Below are 16269 nucleotides of genomic sequence, written 5' to 3'. Positions count from 1 at the left end.
AGGATTCCAGGATAATACCTTGTTTCGCCCAACCGGGCTTCATCAGCCGTGCATACTCATATTCTTGCATGGTCTATGGCAGTGTTTCCCAACCGGTGTTCCGCGGCACAGTAGTGTGCCGTGGAACTTTGCCTTGTGTTCCGTGGAGGCGGGCGAGTCGGGCGGTGAGAGGCGGGGCGGCGGCGGCGAGCACACGCGGAGCGGCGAGCGAGCGAGCTCCCACATCCCATCGCCGCTCGCTACTTGGCCTGCGCATCCGCTCGCTACTGGGCCTGCCCCAGGAGGTGGGGTTGCGGGCATCACGCCCTTCCCCACGTGAGCGGGGAATCCCATCCGCCCCCATGTGAGCGGGGAATCCCATCTCAACCCCCGCGAGAGCAGGGGAATCCCATCCGGCCACGCCTCCTGGCCAGCCAATCGGCTGGCTGGAGGGGGCGTGGCTTGCCTCGAGATTTTTTTCATGAAACAAGTGTGCCTTTGCCCAAAAAAGGTTGGGAAACACTGGTCTATGGAATCACACTTTGTGAGATATCGTATGTTGAATTGTGTTTGAAATAGAAGTCACATAGCTAAAAACAGCCTGTTAGGTTGTGTGTTTTATTCAGGTTTGCCATCTCCATTTAGTAAAGCTCTCCTTTTTAAACAGCGATCAGCTAAACATTTCCAAGACAGCATTCACAGCCTAACAATGCCCGAGAACATGGTGTTACATTTATTTACGAGGGTTTTGCAGCAGGATCTTTTCACAGGGAAGAGCTCAGGATCAGCACATTTAGGGGGTAGAGAACGGAAGAAAAAAGCCGAGTAGGGTGAGCGGGGCCAGCTATCCTTCCCAACATGTTCAAAACACCTGCGTACAGTCACTGATCAAAAAAACCTTGGTCCATAGCTGTGTATGATGTCTTTGTTGCAATAAACATTTATTGCTCTCAGAAACATCAGCATCCGCCTGGCCTTTAATTTGAATTCAGCCTGATCTTTTATTTCCCTTCCCTTCTCTTCCCTCCCCTTTTATGAAGATCACCCATTCTGAGACCCCACAGCTAATTCTCCCCCTGGCCTCCTTGCTGGCCCAAGTAGGACCAATTCAGCCAGCTAGCCCTGGGGATTATCTAATGCTTATTACCCCTAAATTGATTTTTGAATTGTATTATTATTCGTGTTTTTATACTGTATTTTATGCTGCTTTTATAATTAAGTGTTTTAAATTTGTTGTTAGCCGCCCTGAGCCCGGTTTGAACCAGGAAGGGTGGAGTATAAATAAAATGTTGCTGTTGTTGTTGTTACATCTTAGTAACCCTCCTCTCGAGACAAGTGTGGCGCTGTGGGTTAAACCACAGAGCCTAGGACTTGCCGATCAGAAGGTCGGTGGTTCGAATCCCCGTGACGGGGTGAGCTCCCGTTGCTTGGTCCCAGCTCCTGCCAACCTAGCAGTTCAAAAGCACATCAAAGTGCAAGTAGATAAATAGGTACCGCTCCGGCGGGAAGGTAAACGGCGTTTCCGGGCGCTGCTCTGGTTCGCCAGAAGCGGCTTAGTCATGCTGGCCACGTGACCCAGAAGCTGTACGCCGGCTCCCTCGGCCAATAAAGCGAGATGAGCGCCACAACCCCAGAGTCGGCCACGACTGGACCTAATGGTCAGGGGTCCCTTTACCTTTACCTTTAACCCTCCTCTCATTGTTGGGAAGTTTTGACTGCTACACGCAAGTCAAAGAACAGAGCTTCAAGCAACTTCCAATTCACAAAAGTGGGTTGTAAATAGAGTACAAAAAATGTTACATAAATTCTATTTAAAAAAAAAAAAAGAGTTCAGACAAAAGTGCAAAGCAAAATGTCATTTATTTAATTCAAGGACCAGCTTCCTTCTAATATTGCTGAAAATATTACCTCTTGGGGAACATCATTCCAAATTCCCTTCCTAGAAGTTCGTCAAGTGCTTTTTGTCATACATTCCTCTTAACCGCAGAAAGACCAAGGCAGTGGGCAACGAATGGCAATCCAATCCAGCATTGCTTCAGGCTACAAAACCATTTCAATCGGAAAAAGGTAACCGGAAGGTTTTGAGAGAAAGAATCATAGTGCTGGTTCACAGAAGGTGCTATGTGCCAACGTTTTCTATGCATGAATGTTCTTATGCCTTCTCGTGCCCTCAGTGTTCCCATGGGAAAAAATGGCACAGGGATGGGAAGGTAAACCTGTATTCTCTTAACACCCGGCTGCTAAGATCTCCATGACTGGGCAGCTCTAAGAAAGACTACTTTGGCAATCAGGAATAACCTGGTATGTGTAAACTTCTGGCTCACATGCGGATTATTCCATGCAAAGACAGGCAAGCACAAGTCAAATGGACATTCAGTGGCGACACTGGTGTGTGAACCAACTGTAACTCATACAGAAAGTCATTTCTACATGAAGTTCAAAGCAACCGACCAAACAAGCAGTTGCAGGTTTTGGATCAATCATGTAAGCCATTTGATTATGTTACTGACTTGCAAGTTAAACTCCTTAGCGAGAGACATTAAATCCTCAACAGGAATCACTACATCCAGGTTACAGCACGGAATGCCGTTCCAAGAATTACTGAGCTGGGGGGAAAGAAAAACACGAGACATTGGGAGTTGTCCAGATCCAAAGGATTTCTTGACCTACCACCTCCTAAAGATCTACCATCCGGAGCTAAATGCCCTTATTATCCCCACTTGAAACATTTCCTACACGTTGGCAGCATGTACAAGCAGAAACTCACAGACATAGCAATGTTATCTGCTAACATTTCTGCCGGCAAAATAAAAATCCCCTCTTTTGGCGGGCGTTTGTCTCAGTTGTTTTCGATCTGCTCTAGATCTAGACCTTCACAGTCCAGAGGAAAAATGCCTTCTTCGACGCTCTCACAGTCACTGGTCTCCTCTTCACTTTCACACATAGCAGCCTCTTCCTTTTTGCTGAAGCCGGCTTGCTGTGAGCCACGGTGCTTGGTATCACCATCCTCTTCTCGGCTGAAATTGGGAGTATTTATGTTCATAAGGTCATTCGAGTCACATGGAGATGAGACAATGGTCTTCGTTTGTGCCTCGTCATTGTCATCATCCTCATAATCAAGCGAGCAGAGACTTTTTGAATTTCTTAGAGTCTGTAATTAAAAAGCACGCAATTAAAAATTACAGGGGAACCAAGAGGACAAGAACTTTAAAAAAGAATGGGAAAACATTATAATTTATTTAGGAGACCACCGTAAGCAGATGGAAGGGTTCTAATCTCACTTGTAATGTAAAAAATACTATGGATAATATGGGTGGATACAAAATATAGATTATGAAATAGTATGCAGTTGAAAATGTTGGGGAAGTCTCGAGATTCAGAGAAATCTTTATATACGGGTTATGTATTTGGTATTTTTATCAACTTTTATTTGTAAAATGAAATAAAAATGATTTGAAAAAAATAAAAAATTAAAAGCATGCAATTAAAAATTATAGGGGGTAAACCAAGGGGCATACTACAGCTATAGTACAAGCAAATTCTGAACAATTGTTTCCATCTATACCAGTTAGCATTTGTTCTTGGTTCAACAAAAGTGATCCATCTAGTCGCTGAGGAATAATGTATGCAATATTCTACATTTTAATACAACAGTATGTAACTGTGAAGCTCTACACATGCTTTGGAAAACAATTCCTTTATAGCTTTACTCTATGTGCAGCAAGTACAGAACTTTTGCCACCCCAACAGAGGAAGCCAACATTGGCTCAGGCAAACATCGTAGGCATGGGAGTGAAGGCCGTCTTTAGCATATGCACTGCCAGGGTGCAAAGATCCACCCAGCGCCCCCAAATTTAGTAAGTTTTGTGTGCACGGCGCCGTTGAGAATGACAAGCACCATCGTTGTGAATGGTAAATGAGTGCACGAAGTCAAAAGTCTTTTAGTGAAACAGTAGGTATATATTTTGGTAATACCTAGGTATATATGTATTTTGTGTTTCTAGGTTGACCAAAATTATTTATTACTTCATAACAGGTAGATAGTTAAGAGCTTAGGCGGCTTCAGTGGTGGGCATCTGGCGCTCCCCAGAATTCGGCGCCCAGGTGCCCTGCACCCCTTGCACCCCCGGGTAAAGACGGCCCTGATGGGAGTTCATGCAAAGGCTCTGTATGTTTAATGCCTAATGATGTATCTGCTTGCATTGCCACTGCTAATGCATGCATACCTCTATTTGGTCATTAATTGGGCCCTGATGAGATCAAAGGGATACATCTGACCAGCACTGGTAATTTAAGATCCGTATAGTTAAAGATATGGTTGTCCCAGTAGTGATGTATGGAAGTGAGAGCTGGGCCATAAAGAAGGCTGATCGCCGAAGAATCGATGCTTTTGAATTCTGGTGCTGGAGGAGACTCTTGAGAGTCCCATGGACTGCAAGAAGATCAAGCCTCTCCATTCTGATGGAAATCAGCCCTGAGTGCTCACTGGAAGGACAGATCCTGAAGCTGAGGCTCCAATACTTTGGCCACCTCATGAGAAGAGAAGACTGCCTGGAAAAGACCCTGATGCTGGGAAAGATGGAGGGCACAAGGAGAAGGGGAGACAGAGGACGAGATGTTTGGACAGTGTTCTCAAAGCTACCAGCATGAGTTTGACCAAACAGCGGGAGGCAGTGGAAGACAGGAGGGCCTGGCGTGCTCTGGTCCATGGGGTCACGAAGAGTCGGACACGACTAAACGATTAAACAACAACAACAGTATTTCACAGTGGCGAGGACCCTTTCCTGGTCACACTGGCCACAAACATGGGCTTGGGAATCCCATTTTGCTACTGAACATCCTATTGTCTATAACAGAGAAGTGTTAACGATCCAGTATTTTTCTCTCTCTATGGGTGTCAAGAAATTTTGAAATGTGTTAGTATGAATTGTCTTGAGATCCCATAGAACAATGATTGCCAACCTCTTTAGATGATTGGGCTCATTGCACATTCTGAGTGTTGTGAAGTCCAGTGACAGCATGGCTGCCACAGGTATGTGGCATAACACAAAATTTCGAGTCTGTACAATCATGGTTCCCTCCGCCATAGCTGTATTTTGAAGCTAGAGAAAACTTGACCTATTGAATTTCTGCCTGCCATGCAGCTTTTAAAGGCACAAAAAACCCAGTCCCCCACCACAACGCTAACCCTAAAACAGAGCCTAGGCTACCATCCTGTCCACTTAGTTGTTAGTAAGTCCCAGTAAACACAGACAGATTTACTTCTGAGTAGACAGTTACAGCAATGTACTGTGAACTATACAGTGGATTATTAAGAAGTCCCTGGTATCATAGTAGTCCCTAGTCTCACATGCCTAAGCCTCTCCACAATTTTTTCACAATTTTAATTTTTAAAGGATTAATCACTGCTGTTTAGCCTAAATGTAGAGAACAGATAAAGCACATTTCCTACCCTCCAAAGGACAGCTAGAGAAGTAAGATACATGCCCTGCAGTATCTGCCATTTTTTGACTCATGCAAACTCCTCTATTCAAGGAGCCTATGCCCCCCCCCCATGCTTAATGGGACACACTAGAGCATGGGTAGGCAAACTAAGGCCTGGGGGCCGGATCTGGCCCAATCACCTTCTCAATCCGGCCCACGGACGGTCCGGGAATCAGTGTGTTTTTACATGAGTAGAATGTGTCCTTTTATTTAAAATGCATCTCTGGGTTATTTGTGGGGCATAGGAATTCATTCATATATATCTATATCTATATATACACACATATATTCATTCTATTCCGACCTACCACAAGGTCGGAGGGACAGTGGACTGGCCCCTTGCTGAAAAAGTTTGCTGACCCCTACACTAGGGCAACACTGCCAATCAACAAAACACATATATCTAGAACAAACTCCCAATTATTATTATTATTTTAAACCACTAGCTACCACTAGCAGTAGTTATTCCTCTGTTTTGAACTGGCGGAAGCTAAGCAGGACCAGCTACAGTTTTAGGGATCCTGAGCAGTGCACCCTTATTCGCCCACCCGCCATCGCACATGCTCTCCGACAATGCTTACTGGGTAGCAAGATGGTCCTGCAGCAGCAGTAAAATGGGAAGCAGCAGCCCCAAGGCCTGACATAGCAACCCTCCAGAGTGAAGAGCACTGTCGGAGAGTTAGCATGGCTGCTTTCTGCAGCTGACCAGCAAGCAGTCCTCTCAAAACCAGGCTGCAAAAAGGGAAAAGGTTAGAGCCCCTCACTTCGGCCCACTGCAGTCAGCGGACAGCAGCAGGGGACCCTGCTACGGCCTCAGCAGTTGCCCCCCTGGGTGCTCATCCTGACCCTGCCTTCAAGGCCAGTGGACAACTTTACTCATGAAGGGATGAAGCTACTGGGATTTACATTTTTGCTGGAGGACACCTTGGAGATTGTATCTGAACCCTGTTAAATGATTAGATACAATGGTTTTTTATGAAAGTTGTTATTTGCATAAACCAACTGGCTTAAGTATGTAATGATGAAGATGATGATGATGATGATGATGATAAACAACAACAACAACAACAACAACAACTCTATTGTTTGTGCCCTGCCCATCTGGCTGTGTTTCCCCAGCCACTCTGGGTGGCTTCCAGCAAAATATATATATAAAAAGTGTCAGACATTAAAAACCTCCCAGAACAGGACTGCCTTCAGATGTCTTCTAAAAGCTGTGTAATTCTTTATCTCCCTGACATCTGATGGGAGGCCGTTCCACGGGGAGGGCGCCACTGCCGAGAAGGCCCTCTGCCTGGTGGTATTGCTTTCAAGTCTCACTTGAAAAATTAAGATTACTACAACGACAGTTTCTCCAACTCACTGGGTAGATAACTTGGATTTTGAGATAATCGCCTGCCACAAAAGCCAGTTCAAAATTTCAGGGAACAAATCCTGCTTTTTCAACTTTGTGTAATGCCACAGTATTTATCCCCTCCCCAGAAGGTGTAAAAAGGCACTAGATTAACAGAGGAACTAGAGACCTAGCTAAAGAGGACCATCCTATTTGTAGCTGTATAAAGGTAAAGGGACTCCTGACCATTAGGTCCAGTCGTGGCCGACTCTAGGGTTGCGGCACTCATCTCGCTTTATTGGCCAAGGGAGCCGGCATACAGCTTCTGGGTCATGTGGCCAGCATGACTTCTGGCGAACCAGAGCAGCGAAAGGAAACATTGTTTACCTTCCCGCTGGAGTGGTACCTATTTATCTACGTGCACTTTGACGTGCTTTCGAACTGCTGGTTGTCAGGAGCAGGGACCGAGCAACGGGAGCTCACCCCGTCGCTGGGATTCAAACCGCCGACCTTCTGATCGGCAAGTCCTAGGTTTAACCCACAGCGCCACCTGCGTCCCTTTTAATAGCTGTATAGCATAGGTTTAAATGCAGACAGACAATCTCACCCGAGTCATTTTTAAAAAGTCCAACGAGGGGCGATTCCATCGGACGTCTTCTTCTCGCCTACGCTTGAGTCTGCTTTTCTTCTCATTGAGGACACAAGGCTGTGAGCGGCATCTCAGTAAACCCTGACGCCGACTGAGCTCTGGCGTGGAAGTGGGAGTGCTGCTGGCTGAGGACAAGTTATTTCCCGTCCCGGTAATATGTTCCTGTGACAGGGAAAGGCGGCGTCTCGGATTAAAGTCGTAAGACCTTCCGGAATTCCAACGAATACTCGAACTGGAGCTTCCTTCGCTGCAGTCTACAAAGCCACTGCTAGCAGAGGACGGCCTGGGAACAGGGGAAGTGTTGAGGTTGGCGATTTGGATGACATTATTCCAAGAATGCGCACTGTGGGGCAGGCCGGTGCATGTGTTTGGCTTTGAAGCGGTGCTCCCGTGGCTATTGCATCGCTGCAAAGTGGTGCTGCCTCCGCTGTTGCACCGCCTCTTCGACACAGGAGTCCAGATCTTTGAGCTGCCAGGTTTCCATGGCGATCGGCACCGAACCAGCTCATCTGGTTCGGAGAGCGACCTGCAGTGGCGTTTGGTAGGGGGCGTCAGCGGGTGCCTGGACTTCTCGTTCAGACTGAGTTCACTTATCCATCCCGAGACGAGAGACTGGCCTGGCGATTCTTGCTGCCAGTGTAAATCCACACGGGTCACCCTCGAACTGAAAGGACACAACGGCAAAGAACAAACGGACTTCTTGTTTGCTTCAGTTCTGGCCCGACAGTCCCCATGGGACGAATTCCAAGGGCCTTCTTCTGCTGAGCAGAAATGGGGGTGAAAAAGAAAGGAAAAAGTTTGCCATCAAGTCAGCAGTATTATTAATTTTATGCCACAAAGCGAGGGGAGGGAGGGAGGGAGAGGGCAAACATTCCGCTACTCTTTTTATTTTCTTCGAACAATGCTAATAAACATTCCCACGAGGTGGCTTCAAAAAGCAAGGTAACAGAGCTTGTGAAACATAAACCCACTGTTCGATAGCACATCACCTGACTTACATCAGGAGGCATTTCATCTGCATACTATAGTAAAATACTTCTTCACAGCAGTTTAAATTTAAGGTTTTATTTCAACATCTCTAGTATTAACGTGCCCAATCTTAAAGTAATTAATGGTAAAGGTAAAGGGACACCTGACCATTAGGTCCAGTCATGACCGACTCTGGGGCTGCGGCGCTCATCTCGCTTTATTGGCCGAGGGAGCCGGTATACAGCTTCCGGGTCATGTGGCCAGCACGACTAAGCCGCTTCTGGCGAACCAGAACAGCGCAGGGAAACGGCGTTTACCTACCCACCGGAGCGGTACCTCTTTATCTACTTGCACTTTGACGTGCTTTCGAACTGCTAGGTTGGCAGGAGCAGGGACCAAACAACGGGAGCTCACCCCGTTGCGGGGATTCAAACCGCCAATCTTTTGATTGGCAAGTAAGGTAGCTTTCATACGATTATGCTGGTTGTTTTTTCATGGTAATGGGTTCTTTATTTTGAATTGTTGTGTTTCCCTGATGTTTTGCCTGCTTGCTTCATTATGCTATCATGAAGCAATACAACCACATTCACCAAGGCAGCGGCCCCTTCAAACTGTTTTGTTTCTTTCCAAATATAGTCTGGCTTCTTTCTCGGAATGCCTCGCGGTCCATTCATCTCTCACATTCATGAAAATACACATGAAAAACACTGGGTTTCACAAAGTTTAGCGTCTCTATAGAAAGTTCTGAGTATTAGCCCAAAATCCAGCCAACAGCAAGCTTCTGTCTTGAAAATAGGAAAGCTAAAGAATTTGGCTGAGAGTCTTGGAATAATAATAATAATAATAATTTTATTATTATTTATACCCTGCCCATCTGGCTGGGTTTCCCCAGCCACTCTGGGCAGCTTTCAACAGAACATTAAAAACAGAATAAAACTTCAAACATTAAAAACTTCCCTAAACAGGGCTGCCTTCAGATGTCTTCTAAAAGCCAGATAGTTGTTTATTTCTTTGACATCTGATGGGAGGGCGTTCCACAGGGTGGGTGCCACCACCGAGAAGGCCCTCTGCCTGGTTCCCTGTAACCTCATTTCTCACAGGGAGGGAACCGCCACAAGGCCCTCAGTGCTGGACCTCAGTGTCCAAGCTGAACGATGGGGGTGGAGACACTCCTTCAGGTATACTGGGCCGAGGCCTTCATCTCCCCTCCAAGCCTGGGAGGCAGGGCATGGATGGACTCCAGCTACAATGTGAAGGCTGCTGAACGGACACTTGGGCTGCGGTGCTGTTTGGGGGATTATGGTGGGGGAAGAGTTGTTGCTGTTGGTTTTTTGTATCTTTATTTTAGTTTAAAACTCAAATATTTTAGTTTCCTCATATCATTCACATGGAAATTGTTCAGTTTAGTTTTGTGTTTTTAACTGTTTAACTTCTTGTTTATGACTACTTTTGTTATGTTGTAGCTGTGTATTTTTTTCATGTTGTAAGCTTCCTTGAGCATGGTGTGAACTATGGAAAAACAGCAGACAAATAAAATAATGTTTGTGTATGTTAATGAAACATGCAACAAATAGGTAATTAAACAACTAAAAGCAAGTGAGACCGGCTACAAAATGTTGCAGAACAGAAGCTCCTGCTCAAAATATTCCCTCCTCACACCCACCCCAGGTTTTCCCATTTCCCTTTGGTCACCAAGCATTCTGTGCCCAAACAACAACAACAGCTTGCTCAATGCTATTTCTTCGTTATATTTAGAACATGATCTCAAAGACAGCCCAAAATCTTAGAACTTACCACTGATTTCAAATGGGAGCAGGCTATGACTTTCATTCTGCTTCTCAGATGAGTACTGAAATAAGAGAAAGATAAATACTGTACAATTCTCCAAGTGAAGTTGTCAGTTGGTTAGTGGTTCCCTCCATTTTGAAATAAAACAAAAAGCAGCAATGCCTATCAAGGCTAAGCTATATGCATGTATATTTTACTCAGAAGCACGTTCCACTGAGTTCAATAAGGCTTACTCCCAAATATACATACTTAAATACTTATAGTCCTTCCCTCCATAAGTCACACTGTTAGAAATCCACCTACGGCTTTTGAATTGAATATGGTGCTTCACAAATAGACATCTAGACTCCCGATAATAAATATCTGATGCAAAATGATAACCCTGTCAAATCACTTTGTAACTGTGATTAAAACAGATTAAAGCAGAACAAAAAAACTGTCCACTAAGTCCAACAAGGTCATTTCAATTCAAAAGAGAGCCTCTCAATAAGGGTGAAGTAATTCGAAGAAAGCTGAAAAGCAGGAGTGATAGGACTGTCAAGCGCATTACCGTATTTTTCGCCCCATAGGGCGCACCGGCCCATAAGACGCACCTAGTTTTTTGGGGGGAAATAAAGGAAAAAAAATTTATTTCCCCCCCCCAAGGCGCTAGGCTGGGGCGGGGGAAGCCCGGGCTTCCCCCGACCCCAGCCCCCAGAACAGGCTGCTCTCCGCAAGCCCCCGCGGCTTGCGCAGAGCTACCCGAAGCCCCGGCGCGACTGCTCCGCGTGCCGGGGCTTTGGGATAAGAGGCAGCTCTGCGCAAGCCGGGGGAGCCCTCCCCCAGCTTGCGCAGCGCTGCCTCTTATCCCGAAGCCCCGGCACGATGAGCAGTCGCGCTGGGTAGCTTCCGGATAAGAGGCAGCGCTGCGCAAGCCAGGGGAGGGCTCCTGCGGCTTGCGCAGAGCTACCCGAAGCCCCGGTGCGACTCCTCAGCGCGCCAGGGCTTCGGGATAAGAGGCAGCGCTGTGCAAGCCGGGGGAGCCCTCCTGCGGCTTGCACTGAGCTACCCGAAGACCTGGTGCGACTGCTCAGCGCGCCGGGGCTTCGGGGTGCAGGCAGCGCTGCGCAAGCCGTGGGAGCCCGGGGGGAACTCCCGCGGGCTCCCACGGCTTGCGGATAGCTTCCTGAAGCCTGGAGAGTGAGAGGGGTCGGTGCACAACGACTCCTCTCGCTCTCCAGGCTTCAGCGAAAGCCTGCATTCGCCCCATAGGACGCACACACATTTCCCCTTCATTTTTGGAGGGGAAAAAGTGCGTCCTATAGGGCGAAAAATACGGTATTTATGCAGGTGCAAGGAAACACCAATGTGCAGCAAATTCACACACAGGGATAGAGAGGCCTCCTGGGGGCATCTCCCCCAAATTATGGATTCAAATTCAAGTTCCTTTCAGAAGCATTGCGAGATCTACCCATTTGTGTTCACCTTTGGGGTTTAGGGTTAAATTTGGAAAGGTTAAGGGGAATTTGAGCAATCCTTTCTGTACAGCTGGGCGGGGGGACGTTATATGCTGTGGTCTAAACCACTGAGCCTAGGGCTTGCTGATTGGAAGGTCGCGGTTCGAATCCCCGTGACGGGGTGAGCTCCCGTTGCTCGGTCCCAGCTCCTGCCAACCTAGCAGTTCAAAAGCACGTCAAAGTGCAAGTAGATAAATAGGTACCGCTCCGGCGGGAAGGTAAATGGTGTTTCCATGCGCTGCTCTGGTTTCGCCAGAAGTGGCTTAGTCATGCTAGCCGAAAGACCTGGAAAAACTGACTGTGGACAAACGTCGGCTCCCTTGGCCTGTAAAGCGAGATGAGCGCCGCAACCCCAGAGTCGTTTGCGACCGGACTTAACTGTCAGGAGTCCTTTACCTTTTTATGTACCTGCTAAAGCAGATCAAGGCATTTTGGAGGTTTATGGCGTTGCCAACTTTTTGGGAAAAACTGACCAGGGCTCTGTTCAGACCCTGCACCTCTATCACGCAGCATGGCTTTTCTGGAGGGGCAGAGAGGGGGTCCTCTCTTTTGGAGCAACCAAAGCTGATTGCTGCTGCCTCCATAGTAAAAGGGGGAAAAGCCTATTCCCAAAGCAATGTGGAGCACCCATCACGAATAAGGGGAAACTGCCATGCCTCCACCTGAATGCAATTCATACGCTCGGGACTATTTCCCTCCCCTAAGATGCACACTCTATGATAATGCACAAGGATATTCTTACCAGATTAATATTGAATGTTTTACATGCCAGGTCATCCAAAGTCTGATTTTGCAGCTTTTCCGTTATTAGCGTTACCATGGTCTCTTGCTGCTTACACTTTTGAGTGCTGGAGGCACAGGCACCTTCTTCCAGTATTAGCCAACCACTTCTGGGTATGGGCACTTCAGAAGTTTTGCCTTCATCTTCTAGATGCGTACAGTTCCTCAGTGCGTTGTGTACATTTCTAAAAAAAAAAAAAAAGTAACAAATATTTAGCTTAAGCACGATTGGATAACTAAATGAAGTTTTCTGCAGCTGCATCAGATATTCAAAGCTCAAGACAAAGATACATTCCAATAGATCTGCATGCTACAAAAAAAAAATTATCTGCTCTAGTAGAACCCAAATCAGGAAGATTAACTGGAAAGGACTCCCATTCAGGGTTGGTCACAGCTTAAGAGCAGAAACACACCTAATGGCTGCCACTAAGATACAGCCACACCAGAGCCAGTGTGGTGTAGTGGTTAAGAGCGGTAGTCTCGTAATCTGGGGAACCAGGTTCGCGTCTCCGCTCCTCTGCCTGCAACTGCTGGTGACCTTGGGCCAGTCACACTTCTTTGAAGTGTCTCAGCCCCACTCGCCTCACAGAGTGTTTGTTGTGGGGGAGGAAGGGAAAGGAGAATGTTAGCCACTTTGAGACACCTTAAAAAGGGAGTGAAAGGTGGGATATCAAATCCAAACTCTTCTTCTTCTTCACAAATGGGTCTACTCACAACGATGCGCACAGAAAACTTTCCACTCCTACAGTTTTCTATGGAAAAATATATACATTTCTAAAAATTAGTAACTTAATGAACAGATGCAGTACCAAGGCAAACTAGGCCAGGACTGGAGAACTAGATTTGGGCAGCAGGCCAGATCCGTATTTTCCCTAGCACTCCCCATGGACCAAGAGACCCATTGTTTGCCCATGTAGTTGGAAATCAAAGTATGCCAGCAATCCCCAGCAATCAGTTGATCATCTCTGTCCGGTGCTTAGCATGCTCACACTTTTACCAATGTTGTGTCTTTACCTCCCCACACTTGAAAATATAAATACAGTATGAGGTGCCGGGCAGGCGGTCATGTCTTGGCTGAAATGGCCTGGAGGATCAATGTAGGTTTGAGGCTTAAAATTCCACATTTCTGAACTAGGCAGTTTCACAGTTTTAATTAACTTTTCCCAGGCATGCATGTATCTGAAGAAGTGTGCATGCACACAAAAGCTTATACCCAGAACAAACGTAGTTGGTCTCTAAGGTGCTACTGGACATTTTAATTTATTTTTATTTTCCCCGAGGCAACTATCTCTGAGAAGCGTGACATTTCTGCCATGCACAACCATTTGGCCATGCTAAAATCATTAATTTTTTCAGATGATTTGAAAACACCCTATTAAACTGCATACTTTCTCTGAATAAAAAGAGGTAGAAAACAACCCTTCAACCCTCTTCACTCTCATTTTAACACAGTCTCATTTCTCTTGGGAATTTGTGGCCCCTTTTTACCGGGACGTCATTGATTGTCATAACTATGACAACTCTGAGAGAAGATATGATAGCCAACAACAAATATCTAAAGAGTTGTCATGTGTAAGATGGAGCAAGTTTCCTCCTGCTCTGGAGGGTAGGGCCTGTATCAATGGGTTCAAGTTACAAGCAAGGAGATTCTGACCAAACAGGAAGAACTTTCTGGCATTAAGAGCTGTTTGACAGTGGATCAGACTCCCATGAGAAATGGTGGACTTTCTTTCCTTGTAGGCTTTTAAGCAAAAGTTGGATAGGCGTCTGTCATGTATGATCTAGCTGAGATTCCTGTATTTCAGGGGGTTGGACTACATAGACTCTATGATTCTAAGATGTTGGGAGCTCCTGGAGAAGATGTGATCTAGATTCAAGTTAGAAAATTGCACCAGAATGGCTTCGTATTTCTTATGGAATATGGCACATCTGATAATTTGCACCACTGCTTTCTTACACGGGATCATTAGCTGAAAAGCAATGGTAACTGATAAGCATCTTTTGCCTGCATGTTTTATGATGGATCACATATTACAATTAACTTTTCTCTGAACTCTCACAAGCTGTGCAAGTAAAAAACGGATAAGAGTTCTGTGGAACTGAAGCAGTATCGGTCCAATTAAATATCACCGGACAAATTCAACACTTAAAGGTCTCCAACCATTTGCCTCAGAAATAATAATAACTACTATCATTATCATACATTATAATAATTATCATTTATTATAACTATTATCATCACCATTTATAAAAATTCGTATACCATCCTTCATCCATAGATCTCGGGATGGCTCACAACATAAAACTGCAATATAAAAAAAATAAGCAATAAACATAAGAACAAAAATGAACCAATAAAAGTATCATTTCCGCTGTTGTTTGGATCAGGCTGAAGCAGTAGTTAGTAAACACACACAATGGTGGATAATTTGCCAATGCCTTCCAGTATAGTTGGAAATGTGAAAGAAACAGCTTTTCATTTTTACGGAAGTGTTGCTTTACTTTTTAGTTACAGATAGGTAGCCGTGTTGGTCTGCCATAGTCAAAATAAAAAAAATTCCTTCCAGTAGCACCTTAAAGACCAACTAAGTTAGTTCTTGGTATGAGCTTTCGTGTGCATGCACACTTGTGCATGCACACGAAAGCTCATACCAAGAACTAACTTAGTTGGTCTTTAAGGTGCTACTGGAAGGAATTTTTTTATTTTTACTTTTCAGATAAGCCATGGGAGGCGGGGACAGGGTCCCTGGACGCTGTTGGACTACAACTCCCATCATTCCTGACTGCCAGCCCTGCTGACTAGGGATGGTGGGAGTTCTAGTCCAACAAGATATAGGAACGCGCGCCACCCCATACACCTCGAGGTTGAGAAAGGCTGCTTTAGATCAACGGGTTTTGCGAAGTCTCTAACGGGACCCCCGCCCCCCCCCGCCCGCAAAGCACCGAATATTATTCCAGGTACCAAAGGCAACCCGTTAAGAGTTTACAGCACGCCTACCCCGCCCCTCACAAACACCAACACCCCCCTCCCCAAGCTCCTCACATTAATAAATAATAATAACAATAATAATAATAATAATTTCTATTTATACCCCGCCCTCCCCAGCCAAGGCCGGGCTCAGGGCGGATAACAAGCAATAATAAAAAACAAGTTGAATGAATACAACTTAAAAACAAAATTAAAATACAGTATTAAAATGTAGCCTCATCGCAGGAGGAGAAAGGAAAAGAAAAAAGAATAACATTGAATAACATTGGGCGCCCAACCCCCCCCCCCAAAGGCAATTATTTACAACGCTACTAAACCGCGTGCGTGTGTCCTGAGGCGCGGGGCCCGTTCCTCTTCCGGCCCAGCCTCGACGCGTGTCCCCCGTTTCCCACGTTACTTCGGCTCACGCGTCACAAACAAGGAAAGGCGCAGCTTACCCTCTGCGCAAGCGGCAGCAGCCCTCACGGGCCAGTTATGGGACTCTCGGCGGCGGCCGCTTACGAGCCCCTCGCCAGAGCGCAGCTCCAGCCGCCGCCGCTGCCAAGCAGCTGAGTGGAGCTCCGCGTTGACCGAGGAACAAAACACAGCAAGCCCCGCCCCTCGGAGCCGGCCGGCCGCTTCCCATTGGCCGGCTTCGCCGCCTCCGCCGCGCGATGACCTCTCACCCCGTCGCCTTGAGCGGCGGGAGCCGGGCTCTGGCTCCGCCCACCGCCCGCGACCTGCGGGCAACTGCCGGCCTGCCCCGCCCACTGGGCCCTTCAAGAGCAGGCACTGCGCATGCTCGAGCCAGAGGCGGCGATGC

General features: G+C 46.5%; 1 protein-coding gene across 2 annotated transcripts; it reads right to left on the bottom strand.

Moving 5' to 3' along the window:
- Positions 1-1820: 1820 nt before the first annotated feature.
- FAM53A (family with sequence similarity 53 member A) lies at positions 1821-16064 on the bottom strand. 2 transcript variants are annotated; one of them, XM_081191801.1, is made up of 5 exons: positions 15905-16064; positions 12441-12663; positions 10209-10263; positions 7404-8206; positions 1821-3130 (listed from the first exon to the last, which is right to left on the bottom strand). In XM_081191801.1, exons 2-5 carry the CDS (start codon positions 12516-12518, stop codon positions 2819-2821), a joined length of 1248 nt encoding a protein of 415 aa, XP_081047927.1. In that variant the 5' UTR covers positions 12519-12663; positions 15905-16064; the 3' UTR covers positions 1821-2818. The 2 variants fall into 2 exon arrangements, with proteins under 2 accessions (XP_081047927.1, XP_081047928.1); XM_081191802.1 differs by having other exon boundaries at positions 7404-8203.
- Positions 16065-16269: the final 205 nt, after the last annotated feature.

This window comes from Podarcis bocagei (genome assembly GCF_964188305.1).
Source record: "Podarcis bocagei genome assembly, chromosome: 4".
NCBI lineage: Eukaryota > Metazoa > Chordata > Lepidosauria > Squamata > Lacertidae > Podarcis > Podarcis bocagei.
The sequence above is the reverse complement of the archived record's forward strand: the minus strand, read 5'-3'. Positions and strand labels throughout refer to the sequence as shown.